The sequence below is a fragment of the Diplotaxodon limnothrissa genome, linkage group LG13 (assembly GCF_057381915.1).
Source record: "Diplotaxodon limnothrissa isolate DT_005_m linkage group LG13, D_limnothrissa_male_GT1.1, whole genome shotgun sequence".
NCBI classification, from domain to species: domain Eukaryota; kingdom Metazoa; phylum Chordata; class Actinopteri; order Cichliformes; family Cichlidae; genus Diplotaxodon; species Diplotaxodon limnothrissa.
In genome coordinates this window covers 20,049,829-20,068,138 of record NC_140608.1, presented here as the reverse complement: position 1 = coordinate 20,068,138, position 18,310 = coordinate 20,049,829, and the positions used below count along the sequence as shown (strand labels likewise).

Here is an 18,310-nt window from a genome sequence, read left to right as displayed (position 1 = left end):
TTATTGATACTATCGTGAGTATTTTTTAAAAACAGCGCTGAGGGTCGTTTACATAATGGGGTCCCTTTTTTCTTCTTTTCTTTCTTTTATTTGGAGGTTCAGGCTTTTTGCATCAAGGTTTCTATCATCGAAGGGGAGGGTGAGTGGGGACTTCCTTTTTGGTACTTGAATAGCCATTGCATTAGGAATCAGTCTCTGATACTGGACCGTAACAAACGCAGACTCAATTGTCTTCAGGATAATTATCGACTTTATTTCCTATCTGAAAACCTGAGCTGACCTCAGGACACTCTCGCTGACCTCATCTCAAGGATGGTGCCAAAATCTGAAAAGAAATACGACGGCTAGAGATGAATATTGCATGGATTTATTTCTATTTATAACAGAACTAGTATATGAAATATTGCCTGTTCATTGACTTTTCTGGGTGCTACTCTGCACATAATAATCTCCCTGGAGTCCGGATATGTCAACAACGTGCAGCTGTATTCATGAATGGTGGTATTGTTTTGGGGGGGGAATAAATAGCATTTACATAGCAGACTTTGTAAAAATCCTTTGACGGATCAAATGAATTAAAAGAAAACGGCAACCCACAGTGTGCTGTGTCTTCAGTATTTTTCTCTCTTTCTGGCATCTGTCTGATCACACCGACAACATGCTGCAAATCGTTCTGGGTCTCGCAGAGGAACATCGTGTTTCGGTGTGTATTGGAGACCTCCTGTGGCTGAGCTGAACCATGGGCCATCTGGATGCACTCTTGTGTTTTTTAAAAAAAGAAAAGGATTACGATTCAGTTCAGCCTTGGCCAGTTTGCCTTCTATTCTGCAAATCTAAAGCGGGAGGGCATTACATGTGCTGGGTGACAGCACAGTTTGCACGAAGAACGGCCTCGATTTTTATGATTCGAGGTATCAGCGGCTGACATCAGCATTCACGTTGTCTGCTGTTGCTCCTTCATGTCTCCATCCATGCATCCATTTACATCCTCACTGGGGGAATAGGCCAAAATTACAACTTTCCACCTAATTTAGTTGATAGTGGTTATTTTATTTTTAGCCACTTTTCACTGCACTTCATGGTCTGATGATCGGGTCAGAGGCAGAATTGGTCTTTTTTTTTTTTTTTTTTTTTTTTTTGGACAAACAAGGAAATCAACTCTTGCGTGTTGATATTATGAGAGACAGCAGTTATGATTTAATGCACAGCACTGACAGTTTTGATGAATGACACTGAGAAGGTGAATACTGGTATCTCTTATTGATTTTTTTTTTTTTTTCTTCGCCCGGTTGATCCCAAAGGGCTAGGATGTAATTAAGAAGTAGTCAGTGTTATAGTTTTTCTTTTCTTTGTTTTTTTTTTTTTTAAGGCTTGGGACCAGCTGTGCTGTGGATTATCTACATTTATTTCACATTTAAACCCCAGTGAGAGGCAAAGTTTCTCAGTCAGCATCTTACAGTGAATGATGGGCTCCTCCATGAATACGCTTCTGGTTTCTAAAGTTGAAACGCTTTTGTTTTTCCACAATCTGAATAATCTTGATCTCTGTCAATCTACACCTTAAATCTCTTGGCAATTATATTGCTTAAATTTAGTTGTTGGTCATGGCTACATCAAAGTTAAGAAAAATCCTTTTGCTTGTGGAAACGATATGCGCTATTGAGAAGACAAATGGTGTACCCAAAAAAACCCCCCCTAAAATTAGGTCCCTGCATCATTGCAGGCACATTGTTCCCATGTGGGACCTGACTGGATAAAAAGAAACTTTTATAGATGTGGAGGGAAAGTACAGTGATTCCTGAGTGGGAAAAGATGAGAAACACAAGTTGGAATAGTATAAATAGAGTATGAACTCCACATATAAATAAGCAGACTCTGATAGACGAGGGCTGGAGAAGCCACAGCATTGCGGGATGTTTGGATGGGTTTCAAGGACCCCTGAACATGCTATGAATAGCCTTTTCCTTTCAAATGAATAATGTGTTGCGGGGAGAGAACTAAATCATCCTAATGAGTAGATCTATGAATAAGAGTCCAAAAAGAATTATATAATGCACAGGAAAGTAATTATCCCTGGGGCAGAGGGTTATCTAATATTGGATATCTGCACTGGAGCAATTTTCCAAATTGAGCAGTGAGGCCCCCAAAGTCTACCAGAATAGTAATAATTCCTGATAAGATTATTCATCTACAGGCACAGCATGGTGTTCTGCAGCAGCTTCTCAATGAATTCTGCTCAGGGCACTGACATGCAGCACATTGCAGTGTTTCCCCGTCACATTATTTTTTCACTCCGAGGGGCAGTAAGGTCTCTGAAATGGCACTTGTGAAATGCTGGAATTCCATTAAAATCAATACAAATAAAATGTTTACAAGCACTATAGAGGGCTTGTTTGTTTTTTTTTCTTTAGTGGGGTGATCCATTCCTCCTCCTCCGGGAAAACACTGGTGCTCTCCGAGTCAAAAGAAATCCTCCTCAAGCGTTCGTCTCCATGCACAAAAGATTCCATTTAAATGATTTATGTGCAGCACAGGGGAACAGCTTTTGATAAAGTTGCGCTCTTAATGCTAGAACACATCACCTGGGTTTAGAGAGGATGAAATGATTCATATGTTACTTTTTGTCTTTGCTTACAGTGTTTTCCTCACTTTACTGTGTGGAGTAAAGGAAAACAAACCTACCAAACTGACATGTCTTTATGTGATAATCATGGGATGGGACGCACCTTTAGTGTTTTAGCGTTTCATTTGTTTTAGGGACATGGGATAAAATATTTAGTGAACATACTTAAATTAACATACTCTTGACTTTAATATGATTTGAGTGGAAAATAAAACAGCACGAGGCTGATTTATTTTTAATGGAGACACATTAAATGCTAGAAAGTGTTGCCTGCTGTTGTCAACACATTTATCTTTGTACACAGTATGATGGAGGAAAGGGAACCGGACCACTGTATCACATAAAAACTTTTTTTTTTTGGCCCTAAATATCCAGTATTTGTCACTCTAATTTGCATCTTTTTTTCCATGCTAGTCTAGCTAAGTAAATGTACTAGATACATGTACTTTATAGTTTTATTTCACTAGCTAGAGTTTTAAAAAGTAATGTAATACTTAATATTTTTTAAATACTATTACTATTAATCCTACAAATAATAATATTGATAATAATGAAGCTATGTCAAAAGAATAAAAGTAATTTTATTAAGCTGAGAAAGGACCAGAACATACATTTGTATGATTTATTATTTTTATTATTAACCTAGAGAACTGCTATATCAAGTTTAAGGCTCGTTCGATTGGCTACAGGGTTGAACTTCACCTCCCAGAGTGCACCGCGGTAGGGCTCCTCGTCTCCCATTGGTCTCGCTCATCGAGCAGCGGAGGCAGACATGAGGCAGTGGTGAAAGCCCGGCGGAGAGCTGCGGAGCTGAAATGAAGCGCACACACGGAGCAGCTCACACCGCGCAGCACCGTGCGGCTCGAGGAAGGTAGGCAGGCTCCGCGCCGCTAAAGCTGAAGGCTGCTCCGGCTGAATGAAGGGCTCCGTCCATGCGGAGGCTAGCGCTCTTTCTGCTTCCCTGTGCTGTCGCCGTCCTGGTGCACTTGTGGTTGGCACAACGACCCTCCTCCGCCCCGCTGGACAACAACACATACTCGGGTACTTTTTTAGCCACTACCCCGGGCTTTTACCTCCTCAGCTTCGCAACTTTTTTTCCTTTCGAGCGGCTGGTTAACTTTGCCTTTACCGCCCCGGTGTGGTAGTTTGCTAGTTAGTGTGTGTGTGTGGACAGGTAGTTAACGGCAGTGACTGTAATGAGTGTTTTCTAATGTGTGTTTTACGGAGGAAAAAGAGGTGAATGTAACATTTGAATAGTGCGGGGCGTTGCTGGGATAGTCCCTCGCCGTGTTACAGTGCAACTACTGTGCTCCGTGGCTGCTTGAAGCGGGTTATCACTCATTATCAGCCCTCACGCTGGCTGTGTGAAGCGGCTTCACCATCAGATCAGTGTAGACTAACTACCTTTTAATGCACGAGGACATTAATCTTCACGGGGTGCATCGCAGTAAGTCACCGCAAACTGAGTATGAGAGGAAAACAGGTCTGGTTAGATTTCTTTTTTTATCCATATGTTACATCTGCCCTTACATTTTGAGTACTCTGCTGTTGTGTGAGGTCATCTTCAGTGAAATGTCTGTCTCCAATGCAGATGAGCCATTACCTTTCTATGAAGTTTTGGTGGGGGTGCTGTCAGCAAGACATCATTATGAACTGCGACAGGCGATAAGAGAGACCTGGCTGGGATACCTCAGACACCACCCCCACTTCCAGCACAGGTCAGCAGGCTGGACCTTCAACTTCACAGCTTTTCTGTTTGTTTTGATTTGTCTTGCCTTTCTTTTTCTCACCATGTCAAATTCATATAGTAGAGAGAAAGGGAGGGGGGGTGAAGCCAGCAGCAGCTGGCAGCAAATAACTGACAGCCCCATCAAGCCTTTTATCTTTACCTGACCAGCGGCCAATATTGTTCTTTCATTCTTCCTCTTTGTCCATTTCCTTCTCATTGAGCGATCCGAGCACAGATAAGGTGTGATGGCCTTTAAGCAACCCCCCGGTAACCATGGCAACGCAGGGTGGATAGATGGACAAGCTTTAGAAATCTTGTAGCCGAATATTGCACAAACGGGGGGATATGTCACAGTGTTTGTGGTGTTGTTACATATTTTTTTGTTGTTTTCTCTCATCCAGAGTGGGGGTGAAGTTTATCGTGGGGGAACATGGGTGTCCTATACCAGAGGATGACCGAGAAGATCCTTACTCCTGCTCCCTCCTGAACTTCACCGAGCCAGGTAAAAGAGGGGGAAAATAGAAAAGCAAAAGAGGGGAGAGGCATCTGACTGCAGCTCTAATTCTCTCGGCAATCTGTTGCTTGCGTGCACGGTCGTCAAAGGGGAGCGGAGGCAGGATAACAGCAGAGGAGTCGAGAGAATGAGAAGAATGGCTGTTGAGAAAAAGAGTGAAACACCTTTTTATTCATGTGTTCCCACAGCTCAAGGACAACTTTCTCTTCCTTTTGTATATCTAAGGCCAAAGCAGAAATGCTCACTGCTGCAGGGCTGAGGGAAGAGGAGGTGGGGTAACTAGAACTGCTTAACACTTAGAAAAGTAGAGCTGCACAAAGAGCAGACACTATATGAAATAATTTAACTCCCTCGCAGTCAGTTTTGAACATTGGCAGTAATTGTTAACGTCTGTCGCCTTCGCCGAGCCCGTCCACTTGAGCCGGCTTTCTCCACTTTTACTGGCGTTAAGCTGCCTTCATGGAAACATAATTACAGCTCATCAGAATGGGCTTTTCACACAGTGGCCTTTGGGGTCATGGCAATGCGTTACATATATATTTATTTATTTCTTTTTTTGTTCCCCAGCCCTTTCTCTTGCCCTCCACTGCGTTAATGGCTGTTGGTTGTTGACGTGATTTGCTTCAGAATGGCAGGCAGGCTTTGGGTGCGCGTGATGCTCCGTGTGATTGGAAGAGAAAGAGGCAGTGGCAGCTTTTTAAGCACAGTCGGGGTACCTGACGCAGGATTCAGGTCAAAGCGCGCGTTAAGTGGACAATTAATTGTGGCGCTGAAATGTGTTTGTTTGCTCTGCGTTCATCACAGCGATTTTTTTTTTTTTTTTTTTTTTTTTTTTGGACTACAATAAGGTGAATGCTAATTAGCTTCTCAGAGCAGTAATCCTGCAGCCGGCAGAAGGTGTGTGTGTGTGTGTGTACGCTTTGAATCCAGGAGAAATAGTGAGATATTTAATGATGTTTGAAGGTTTTGAGATTTCAGAGCTGATATAAACACTACAGCATGAGATGAATGGACTGATTGACATGTAATTAAAGATTTTTGTCTTTGCCTTTGAATTCTGAACTATTACAGAAAACAAGCACTTTAAAGACACTGAGTTCTTTTTTTTGTGTGTGTTATTTATTTATGTACTTATTCTTTTTTTTAGACTGAATGTTCATCCACTAGCCAGTAATAAAAATAATGGTTTGATTTATGATCTATTTAATGAGCCATGCCCAATGCAGCCTATAGTTGGTGCTTGATATTGAAGTAATTGCCCATAAACACCCTTAGCGACAGAAATGTAATGATAAAAATGTATGATAGTTTGATAATCACATTTTTGTCATGTTTCCGGGGAATAAAGCATCGATCAAAATGATTTGTCTATTGTCTCTTAGTGGTAGCACAATCCTGCGGCTCAGTCCCATTCAGCTAACGTGAGAAGCGTTTGGCGTGATAAAACCTCTGCTCCTCTTCGCCTCTAATTGTCTTTATTTTGGAAGGAGCTGTAGAAGTTGTGTAGACTGCACATAAAGTGAAAGCGGGGCGGGGGTGGGGGGGGGGCTTCGCAGCTTCGCTTTAACAGCCTCGATCTTTTCATTGATCTCTCGGGTAATAAACTGCTCTTTTGTAATTAAGAGAGCACGCTCACAAGCAGGGGCTCGCTTTGAAGACAGCCGTCCTGAAGAAGCGGCTCCTCAAAGTGCTGATGGTGTAGCTTTCCCAGAGTCCGCCGTTTTTTCCGAATGCTTTCTCTCGTCTCTTCATCACTAGGAGAAAAAAAGAAAGATAGTCAGCATGTTGGGATTGTAATAAATTTCATGTGTGCTTGTGCAGTGACTCGCTGCCCTCTCTGTGTCCCAGCGGCAGGCCGGGACGGAGAGATGGAGATTGTGACAGTGTCTGATCCCTCGCTGCTCGCCCCCTCCGACGTGTCTGCCATCGCCCTGGACTTCAAGGTGCTCCACCCGGTGGTGATAACCCGGCTAGGGGTGTTTCCCAGCGGGACCCGAGCCGAGCTTCAGAGCAACGTGACGGTGAAGCTTCTCCAGCTGGACCAGGAGGTAACGTGGCTTTGGCCTGTGAGCATAATGCATCGCGTATGCTGCGTTTCTGTGGAGCTCGGTAGAAACGCAGCCCGAGGGCAGCTGGAGGACTCTGTGCTGCTGCTGTTTGTTGAACAAACTTCAGCTCATTTTAGAGTCCTGCTGTTGACAGAGCAGTGTGTGGCTGTGTTCAGTATGGAGGACGGCATCTCTGTGAATTCTTTATGGATAAAAAGTTTGAATATTTCTTTTTTTGCACTTTCTTCTTCAGGAGGCTGTGGTTACTGCTCGCTTCAGCTCCATTAGCACGGGGACCTTGGTGAACTGGATGTGGTACAAACCAGTGGAGCAGTTCATCCTGCCGAAGGTCAGTTTGTCGCTGATCCTCTGAGCTGTAGCCACGACTAAAGAAAAATGGAGTAAAAGTCCTCCAGTCGGGAATATAAGTCTTCAGAAGCTGTTTTAGTTTATTCTATTTTTTTTAAGTACTAGAAAGCTACTTTCAGCTGCTCTTATTCACAACAGGTCACTACAGCAGGTAGCTCTGCATATTTGATTTGACAGATTTGTTTTAATTTATTTTTTAACCTGGATTTTCTTGATGCAGCCACAAAGGGATTTGTGTCTCCTCCTGGAATCAAACTAGGGATCTTTGGGTTGTTTTCATTAGCTCTGCTTGGGTTGATAACTGTGGAGGAGACGAAAAGAGAAAAACACACGAGACTTATGGAAGTTCAGGAGTTTATAAATTTATTTAACAGAAGGGATTTATCATTAATGTGAATGGGTGCCACATGCAGATTTAAAGAGGTTAACCCCCCAAATCAGAGGAGGACACATGAAGGCATTCATGTGTATGAGCTCACTCACTGAGGTTGATGTTAAATAGAATAAGTATCTGTTTGGAGAGCCAAATTTTGGAGAGCCTCGCTTCATTTTGTCCTCTTATATTTATATAACGGTGACCTCGCACTGAATTTGATGTTTACCTTTGAATAAGTAAACATCCCCAACCTGAACTGATGCAGAAAAGCAACACATCAGTGCATAAAAAAGTGTTTGATGCTCACGATGTCCTGGCTTTAACACGCACCGCCAAGCGAAAGCCGTCCCCGTGTCTGCACGTACGCCTGGCGGTGATGTCAGGGGTACAAGAGTACACCGGTACATCGCTGCAGCAGAGGCTAGGTTCAGGGGATGTTAAATTAATCTTTCATTAACATTGTAGCGAAGCATAATGTAATCCACTCTAAAGTTTCCAAGTCTGCAGTGTCCTTGATGGTAGCTAATTACATCATTCAGATGAGATGGCGTTGGACAGCACACCCATAACATCTGTCTTTATTCCAGGGGTTTGAGGGGACGCTCGTCTGGGAGAGTCTCGACTCTGCCGCACTGACCACAGTCAACTCCTCCTCCGTGCAGCTCAGTGATGGAGGAGGCGTCCTAAAGATCTCTTCTGTATGTGTTCGCACACAGTATCTAGAAGGAGATATATGAATAACGCACTCTCATTCCTCTTTCAAGTTTCCAATAACTTAAAACTTTTTTTTTTTGCTCTTTTTCTTGGAGTTGCAGATTGCAGAGGGGATATTGCCTCATAGAAGTGCTCTTGGATTTCCTGGTTTGGCTGGAGGCTTCACATTTACTATCTATGGTTAGTCCTGCAGCAGAATAAACTTTGCACTTTTTTTTATATGATAATTGTGTGATCAAAGCCACATTTTTAAAAACAGACCAGATGTAAGAGCTCGAAAAACACCGCTCACCGTGCTGCAGGCTTTTTGTATATGTTCCAAATAGAAAATAGCATTTTCATAGCCTCAACACCCGGCTGTTCCAGTATTGATTTTACCTACATGTGTTTGCATTTTGAATCTTAAGAGCAGATTTGGTGTAAATCTGTGCAAAACAAAATTAAATCCATCATTCAGCATCTCTGAAGAACCGAACTAATGGTCCATTGTGCCAAACGTTATCATTTTTTCATATCGTTTTACTCGATGGTAATTAAAGTTATTATACCTCAAGCGCCTTAGGTTATTAAAAAATTTGGGCTGAATAAATATAATATTTGCACAAAAACTATTACAACTTTTTCTCTGATTACCCCGAATGTTTTCCTCACTCTGCGTCAGATGGAGACGGTCTGTCAGAGCTCCTGCGGGGCCGCCCAGCCAGGATGGAGCACCATGCCTCCAGGCTAAGGGAGGAGGATGCCACTTTGCAGGAGGAAAGCCTCAGGCATGGCGACATGGTGTTCGTAGATGTGGTAGACACCTACAGGAACGTGCCTTCCAAACTGCTTCAGTTCTATAAATGGTATGCCAAGTGCTAATGACTCGATTCTCTGTCTCCAAATTGCCTGGGCCCTCTGAGGAAATCAGCAACCTGAAATGAAAGTGTGCCGACGCCTCAAAATGTCTCACTGTTAAAATCACGACTGCAGTCGCTCAGTCAAGAAGTAGAGTTCTGAGTCATCAGATAAAGCAAAATACACAGAGTGGTCTTAAGCTGTGATGTGATAAGTGTTATACTTATTTGCAGACCTCCTGCCCTTCATGCTCGCTGGTATTTGAAAGTAAATCCACTCTGGGATATTGTATAAAATCAGAGGGTGGGCTTTAATTAAGGCTGCATATTCCCTCTCCGGCAGGTCTGTGGGAAACGCTGACTTTAATCTACTGCTGAAGACGGATGATGATTGTTACATCGACGTGGACTCTGTATTAATGAAGATTGACCACAAGGGTCTCAAACGCAGCAATTTCTGGTGGGGGAAGTAAGTACAGTTCGGCGTCCGGTACTGTTGACAGCGTATACTTTGTGTCCACTTGTGCTTACAGTTTAACTTCAGTGCGCTGTCAGCTGAGTTTTGGAGCGAAGAAACGGGAACGCTGTGCACGGTTAAAAAGCTGATAGGTCACCTGAAATGGAGACTGTATTTGATGATGATGTCTCTGCCATCCTGACCCAGTTTCAGGCAGAGCTGGGCAGTGGATCGCATTGGGAAGTGGCAGGAGCTGGAGTACGCGAGTCCAGCCTACCCGGCGTTTGCCTGCGGCTCTGGCTATGTGGTCTCTCGTGACCTGGTCCAGTGGCTTGCCAACAATGCAGAGAAACTGAGGGCCTACCAGGTAGAGTACGAATGCTAAATAAGAGCGTCCGACGTTCATGATCATAACGTGAGCAGCCCATCCTGGATGTCTCGTTGCAGGGAGAGGATGTGAGCATGGGGATATGGATGGCAGCTGTTGGGCCTCAGAAATATCAGGTGAGAAGCTGAATGGTATGAACTGCCAGCTTTAGTAAAACATAAATGATTTGTTTTGCTTTATTATCAGTCTAACACTGGCATAAAATACAACTTAGCCCAGTGCTTTCACTTTCCCTTATCAACGTCAGACTGATAAAGGTCAGCGTCTGGCATTAAGAAATGTTAGAAAGGTACAGATATGAATGTGTTTAATGTGTACATTTTTCTTAGAATATAAATGGCAGCTGAATTCAAGCTGTAAATATAAATGGTACTTAAATTTACAGCAATATTGATAAGATACTGTGTATTAACACATTGTTTTGTTTTTTTATATGACTTAGAGCTGTTAAACAATGTCAGACAAAGAGAAAAACAAATAATAATAATGGATTGGATTTATATAGCGCTTTTCAAGGCACCCAAAGCGCTTTACAATGCCACTATTCATTCACTCTCACATTCACACACTGGTGGAGGCAAGCTACATACTGCGTAACAAAAAGAAAACTGCACTCTTTTGTACTCACTATTGGTCCTCTGAGCTTCATTAGCCAAACTTTAGCATCTCACTAATAGGCTCTGCAAGCAAAAGACACAACGTGAAATAAAAATGTGAACTGAAATGATAAAACCCCCTCTCACCCTTGAGTTTTTTAGTCTTCTAAGCACGTACAATTTGATTTCTGTGGAGAAAAAAAGTGCAGCAAAGAGGCATGAACATTTATGATTGTTTTTCTCTTACCAGTAATTCAATGTGCGGTTTGCTTTACAGCTTAACATTTTTATTACGAGCATGCGGCAAAAAAGCTTTGCTAGTGGAGTCGCAGTTTAAAGGCGTAATTGTGTTAACTGGTTTAATGTTTGTAACCTGGAGCATATCAAAATAAAATACTGCCAATTTAACCCGAGAGAAATGTGACCCAGCGTCCGTCTCATAATTAAATAAATTTTATTCCCCTTCCTGTTGCCAGGATCCCGGCTGGCTGTGCGAGAAGGAGTGCTACCTGGACATGCTGTCGTCCCCCCAGCACACGGCCAAGGAGCTGCATGTTCTGTGGGATAGGAAAAGAGCCTGTGGAGACCCCTGTGGATGCCCCTGGGACCACTGAATGTGGTTCACACTACACTCACTACGTGACACTGTGGGTAAAATGCACTCGACACTAGCTGTCAGGTCATTTTCTGTAATATTTTTTTCTTAAAACACTAAACTGAGCCATTGTCAGTTACTAGAATTATGATTATTATATTATAAAAAAAAAACACTTAGATTTGGAAATGTGGGACACTCTGTAGGGAAAATAATGTCAAACTTTGCAGGTTCGTAATATTAACAACATAAACCATTTGCAGCTTAAAGAAAAAAAGACCTCACCTTTAGCTGTAGCATCCTGCCGGTATTTGTATCATGAAGTCGGTTATTAAATTTGAAAATGTCAAAATGTGGGAAGACTGCAGATGAAAAGATGCTTTATTAATGTAACTGTCAGGGATGGTACAAGAACCATGTGCAATACCAGCGTGTGAAGGTCATCATGTTCAGGGTGATTGCTGTGAGACTGAGTACTTTATTCTAATTGTTGGTACTCTGGAGACAGAGCTGAACCTTTTTTTGGTTTAATGCAGATATTTGATGGCGTTTTAACGATGATTCCTCTGCATTGCTATGTTTTGTAAATTTATTGTCTGAAGCTTTTCATCTTCTTTACTGTTTGTAGGTTTATGATGGGCTTTCTCACAGACGCACACACAGTTTGTACTGTAATTGTTATTGTGCAGATAGTGATGTGGCCTTACTGTATTTGTTAGGCGTCATACTGTACCTATGTTAACACTTGTGATATTAACAGATTTTTTTGGGGAACTTGACAAAGCAGTTGGAGCGACTGTGGAATAGACTCACTCGTTTAACACGGTTTTATGAAAGCCTCCTCAAAGGTAATAAAGAACATTTAAGAGAGATTAATGGCTCACTTGTTGTTTATTTTGGGAACGATGAACGCAGTAAACTTGGGGGCGCTGCTGATGCTGCTGTGCTCAGTCCACACTGGATACGGACCACACAGGTCCTTTTTTTCCCCACTTAAAAAGGAACAGGAATCCTATTCTTCTCCTAAAAGAGTAACAGCGCTGGAGTTTTGAAGCAGAGGATGTGTTGGCACCAAACTGATCAGTGTTTTCATGTAATCGATAAGACCAAGGCTTCTTTGGACACATGCTTCTTTTAGGGGGATCTGTTTGTTTAGCCATGTGATTGATGCTGAGTCCCCACAATTAGATTTCCTCCCTGTATATTTTCTTTCTTTTTTAATTAATTTATTTTTTGGGGTAAATAATGAAAGATGATGCTGAATGTTTTATTAATGGAGGACAGTTTGAGTCGTTTGTTTTATTTAGGCCCGTCCCACCTGCCAAGAAATCTGTTCCTGCACTTAACTTGACATTCGAGCAGGCATTCCTCTTCTTCTCCTAACCACCCTCCTCCTCCTCCCTCCCATCGTATCCTTTCGCCTCCTCTCTTTCACTGAGCAGCATCCAGCATGATAACAAAGTCATACCCGCATCTGTTCCACTCTCCAGCATAGATAAGCGCGGCGTTTTCCGCCCCATCAGCCTTTCTCGCTGATTCACATCGAAGCCCTTCATTGTGAACTGGGAGAAGCGTGGAAATGACACACTGACGGGAGGGGGAAAAAAAGGTCACTTCTGCTTTCCGTGCCGATGATTCTTTAGGGGAAGAAGTTATTAAATTTGTCTAAACTTTGATGAGCGCTGGAGGGATACTCATGCAAAATGTTTAAATTATTAGCTCTAGAGATATTCTTCATCTCCTCTGAATCCTTTTATTCGAGTCCTGTCCTCACCAGAATCTGTCATCGTGTGAAACAAATTGTTCCGTGTTTACTGTCAGATTGCAGTTATGTATTACACTTTAAATCTCCTCAGGCTTTTCTATTATTATAATAATTTAACAGCTCGGCCGTATTTCCTGAGTGTTTTCTTCCGTTACGTTTGCCACTGTTAGTTTTCAGAATAACGTGTAATTATGAACTTCCTCATATTTGGAGGGAAGATGAGCTCCTGTTTGGGCTTAAGCAAGAGATAGAAGGTACAAAGTGATGTCGTCTAGGGGGAACACTACTTAAGAATTCCTTGTTTTTCCGAGCGATCAATACTTGTGAACATATACGCTCTCAAGGCTGGACGCTTAAAGGCTAAAGAAGCCAAAGTGTAAAAGTGCCACAGCAGTAAAACGAGCGGAACGAAAAGATCTCAGCTCATCTAATTGACCCAGAATCTGTGATTCATTCATACGTTTGATATTAATAGACCCCACACGTTCTGAATTGTTCTATGCCCTCAAGCGTGTATGTAATCTTTTCTAAGTGACGACAAGAGTACAATTCCCTGAACTACTGACTTCTTTCACTCTATTAATATTTTGCCATGAAAGTGCAATCATCCGTTTAGACTGTGACAAGCGCTGCTCAGAGAAAATAGAAGGAAGTTGGGCGCTGGAGTTAATTGTATTTATAAAATCCTTTTCATCGTTAGTCTCACCTCTTCCAAAAACTCATCTTCTTGTGGTGCAGAGTGAATACGAGAATGTGTTGACATTACAAATCTGAGTCTCATTTTCGGGATGGGTTTGGCAGACACTTAATTTTTGCTTGAGCAATTTAAAGATTTCTTTTTTTTCCCCTCTGAGGAAACCCACACAGGCCAGTCTGAGTTTATACCTACAATTTCACACAGTTACAGAATTGTTACAATATTTTTCCTTGCAGCTGAAGTTTTTATGTTGCTTTGGGTATATTTGGACTCTTAATACTGATGCTTCAGCAGGTCAGAATTTTAATGTTGGTTCATTATTTTTGGCTATTTCAACTCTTGACCTGCTACTTTCAGTCATTTCATTGATTACTTTTATCCAAACTAACTGCTGATTATTTTCCTTTTAATGTATCTGCCTATTTTAATTTATTTCAGCTATACATGTTTCTATTATCTACAGTCTCCATGTACATCATTGGAGCTTTACGAGTACAAAGCTGCACCCTGCTTTCGGAATTGCTTTAATTCTTCATGGCAGATCCAGCTAGGTTCTGGAAACATTCTAATAAATGTTGGTCCATATCGACTTTATAACATCACCCATTTGCTGCATATTTGACAGCTTCACCTGTCCTGTTCCACCACATCCCAGAGGTGCTCTATTGGATTGAGATCTTATTACTCTGGAGGCCATCTGAAACCAGTCTGAGAATATTTGTGACATGGAGTGATCCATGATGAAAGCAGCCATCAGAAGATGGGTGCACTGTGCTCATAAAGGGTTGGGCATGGTCAGCAACAGCAGTAGTTTGTGGAGTATCACCTGCAAAAGCAGAAATATTGAGGTGTAACATTAGCATTTAAATGCTACATTTGGTGACACCATGAGTGCAGTGGGTATCTGGGTTGATCTCATCATCAGCAAATGTGTTTTAATTTGAAAAAGATTTTACTCCAAACTGTGAGGCCATGAACAAAAGGCAAAAATAAAAGATGTTGATATGGAATTTGAAATGGTAAGTAATTACAATTCATTCCAACATTAATCCCCGGTGACAGTAATAACCAGTGCCTTTTGTTTTTCACACCTTGGCTCGTGTGATTACTCACATCACATGATCAGTGGGTCTGTGGGTTCAATATTCATGACCCTTCAACATTTGCTATTGGAGTTAAAGGAGCCCGTTGGATAAAACAAACTTCAAGAAGTCCAGTTGTCTCTTTTTTTTTTTTTTTTTTTTTTTTTAAAGCTCTTTAGACCACCTTGACCTGGATGACTGAGAACCTGCAAGTACAGCTAATTACACTTTGTCACATCCAAAATAACAAAATGACCCTTTAAGCAGACAGATTTGGAATCATGTAGCAGTGTATCTGATTTTACCTACATTAGAGACTATATTAAAACCTACCTGTTGTTTTAAACTGAACTCGCCTGGATTCAGATGAGGCACAGCTGTCTCAGATCTCAGGAGCTTACACTGTGCTGAGAGCCATGCATCTGCATACTTATTCAAACATCTCCAGATTCTTAGACTTTCCTCGCAAAGCATTACACATTTCTGTCAATCAGCCTCCTCTTCCTCCTCTCTGTGCACTAAAACGAGGGGGAAATCATTTATTCATGACACCCGGCATTCCAAAACCAGCATTTCTGCCCGACTCTGATTCGCAGGAATGAGGAGATATTATTAGATGCACAACTATGTCCTAATGGGGCAACGGTTTCATTCCCAATTTGAAACCGCGCTCACGTCTCTCTCTGATTTCCATGGCTTCTACAGCGTCTCAGCCTGGCGAGGTTATGACTGCCCCCCCCACCTTTTTTTTTTTCTCTCTTCTTTTTCCAAACATTTGCAGAGCGCAGCTGTGAGACGTGTGTGACACATCGGGTGGAGGGCGTCGTCCAGCTAATCCATTACATTGATAAAGCCGTGGAAATGCCGAGTGAATCGCGAGTTTCATAAGCCCACTTGACCCCTGCTGCAGTAACGCGGCAGATTTACCGTGATAGTGTTTGTGAGAGATAATTAGTAGAGCCATTACTGAACCATTACTGACAGTCATTCTGTCTTAAGAGGATCGTGAATTAGCTCATTGGTCTGATGATGATGAGATTCTTGGAAACCACTCAGTCATTTAATGTAACCTGATGTGACGCCATGTGTGCAAGAAATGCCACGATGTCAGCTCAGTGAATAGTTTCTCCCCCTCAGTTCAGCATTAAATGGGCTCTCCTTCTGTTTAGGATTGCACTTGATGGATTTCTAAAAGAAACTCTGCGCTTTAGAGGATGACTTTTGCTCCCTGCGAGTCATGTAATGTAGCTCAAAAGCATGTTTGTAGACTTCACCTACCTGATGAACGCTACATTTATTTTTAAACCCCACCTCTTGCCCCAGTTTGTAAGACTGGATATCTGTCGTTATGTGTAATCTTCAAATCAAAGCAGAAATGACCCCGGTGTCTCTGTTCCCTTCAGACAGCGCCGTATCTGCACATGGCCATGTCGAGCTCAGAAGACAGATTTATATAAGCTACAGTGATTGCATGCGGAAACAAGTGAGCACTTTGTTGCTCCTCTTTATCCCCAGAAACGAGCACTGCGTATTATTCACAAGGCTGGTTATCTAGATCATACTCACAAATTCTTTCTTCAGGCAAAGTTACTTAAATTCCAGGATCTGGTTAATTACAATACATCCATAATTTTGTATAAAGCTTTTACTAAACTTTTACCGGCAAATTTACAAACTAGATTTGAAATTCGAGAAAAGGTTTATAATGTGAGAGGCTTTGGAGAATTCAAATTACCCAGAACTCGAACAACCCGTAAAGGCTTTTGTGTGTCTGTATGTGGTGTGAAAATCTGGAACAGTCTGTTTACAATTGAAACAATGCAAAAATATTCATAGATTTAAATTTCTCTACAAACAGTTGGTCTGGTCACAGTATACTCAATGATGGGTTTTAGTGTGCTCTGTAATGTCTGTCCTCTTACCATTGCTGGTATGGATTCCAAAATAAAAAATAAAAAATAAAGTGTGCGTATGTATGTACATATATGTACTCTTGTGTCTAGATATATATGTATGTATATGTATGTGTGTCTGTTACTTGTAGTTATTACTGCCTGTTACCTGTGGTAATGCAATTTATAATTTATATATTCTGTATTCAGTTATGAAGGCTCTAATTGTTGGTTGCGAGCTGCCGCTTAGATGCTTGTATCTGCCCGGGGCTGTTGATGGGTCTGTATGCAATGATGGGCGTAGCTGCGGGAAGTTTATTGTTTTTTTTTGTTGATGAGTGAGTATAGGGGTGGGATTTAATAAGTTTTCTTCGTCCCAAGCGACTGAGTGCTGGCAGAATTATGCATGAGAACATGTTGTTCTGGGATCGGTGACATGAATATTATAAAATGAAGGAAGCTTTTTATGAAATCCATGAATCAAGTGGTTTTAAAAACATCTACAAAGAAAGCCCAACTTTACATCCACATCAAATTGACCCTGCTAACAGGAAGTGTCTGTAAAACTAAAACCAAGTGTGGGTTATTCTTCCACTGTTGTCCAAAGGTTATTGCCAAAATATCAGCGTGCCACCAGGGTGACATGTTTTCTTTTCATTACTATGAAGTCTGAGACTGTGGTTTCTTTTGTGTCAGCCCAGCCTGGAGCTATTGACTGCACACCAAATCTGCAGTCGATGGTGGTCCCCAACAATTGGCCAGGAGTTTTAATAGTTTTTCAGGCTTTTCAGAGAATGAAAGACCAGTTTTTCAAAGTGTCAACGGACAACTTTTCCCTCCCTCTGCTCGCTTTGCAAAGATTGGATCATTTTCTCTTGGGCAAACCTGCTTACTGTTAAGTAAGCAGGTTTGTCCACTTACTGATTAAACCGAATATCTCATTTGGATCCTCCCAAGTCTCAGCTCTCTACAATCATATGAACGCCTGTCTGAGGTTAACTGCTGTTTAATGTTTGGTTTCTTTTCCATGTTTTTAACTTCCTCTGTCAGGATGGCTCTCGTCTTCTTTTGTTTTTTTTATTCCATCACAGAGCTTCTAGTAACCACTAGTTCAGGCACCTGAGGAAAGCTACTTGTAGTTGCAGAATCAAGGCTTCATTTTTCTGGGAAGTTTTCTACAAGTGGCAGACACAGCTGCATGAAAGAGGCTTACAGAGAACCAATCTACGGTAAATGCTGATGGTTGATTATTCTGTAGCCACTGGGCCGTGAACATTTATCACACAGTGAGAAGTTAAAGCAAAAACAAAACAAAAACGCTGAACACAGTGGTAGTAGTTTCGGGAGGGCGAACATTGTAGATTTTTGGTCATTTCAGGGGATTTTATGACTGTGTTCACCATGTCGACTGTTTTATGTCACAGAAGCCACTGAGCGGTCATGTGGGTGGTTTTCTTCGGAGTCTACTGTGGAAAATTTTAATATCCTGCCAGGTGCTTCAGTGAAGGACTGCAGTGGTTCTGCCAGCTCAGAGGTGCAAATGTGTGCAAGGTGAAACCTCCAGCGATCGCGTGGAAACTTACCCACATAGTTGAGCAACAAGAAGAATATAGAAGCTAATGGTATGAT

At 41.9% G+C, this 18,310-nt stretch overlaps 1 protein-coding gene across 2 annotated transcripts; it reads left to right on the top strand.

Moving 5' to 3' along the window:
* Nucleotides 1-3,555: 3,555 nt before the first annotated feature.
* b3galnt2 (beta-1,3-N-acetylgalactosaminyltransferase 2) lies at nt 3,556-11,264 on the top strand. Of its 2 annotated transcripts, none has more exons than XM_085369462.1 (12): nt 3,556-3,664; nt 4,215-4,341; nt 4,754-4,854; nt 6,721-6,914; nt 7,168-7,263; nt 8,247-8,357; nt 8,475-8,553; nt 9,035-9,218; nt 9,553-9,678; nt 9,874-10,033; nt 10,114-10,170; nt 11,127-11,264. In XM_085369462.1, exons 1-12 carry the CDS (start codon nt 3,556-3,558, stop codon nt 11,262-11,264), a joined length of 1,482 nt encoding a protein of 493 aa, XP_085225588.1. The 2 variants fall into 2 exon arrangements, with proteins under 2 accessions (XP_085225588.1, XP_085225587.1); XM_085369461.1 differs by having other exon boundaries at nt 6,715-6,914.
* The last annotated feature ends 7,046 nt before the right edge of the window (nt 11,265-18,310 follow it).

What these genes read in the sequence shown, in the direction of transcription:
- b3galnt2 (XM_085369461.1), top strand. Translation starts at nt 3,556, where the DNA reads ATGCGGAGGCTAGCGCTCTTTCTGCTTCCCTGTGCTGTCGCCGTCCTG. An exon ending in GCGTCCTAAAGATCTCTTCT is followed by an intron (nt 8,358 to 8,474) that starts GTATGTGTTCGC and finishes TTGGAGTTGCAG; the next exon opens with ATTGCAGAGGGGATATTGCC. An exon ending in AGCAATTTCTGGTGGGGGAA is followed by an intron (nt 9,679 to 9,873) that starts GTAAGTACAGTT and finishes ATCCTGACCCAG; the next exon opens with TTTCAGGCAGAGCTGGGCAG.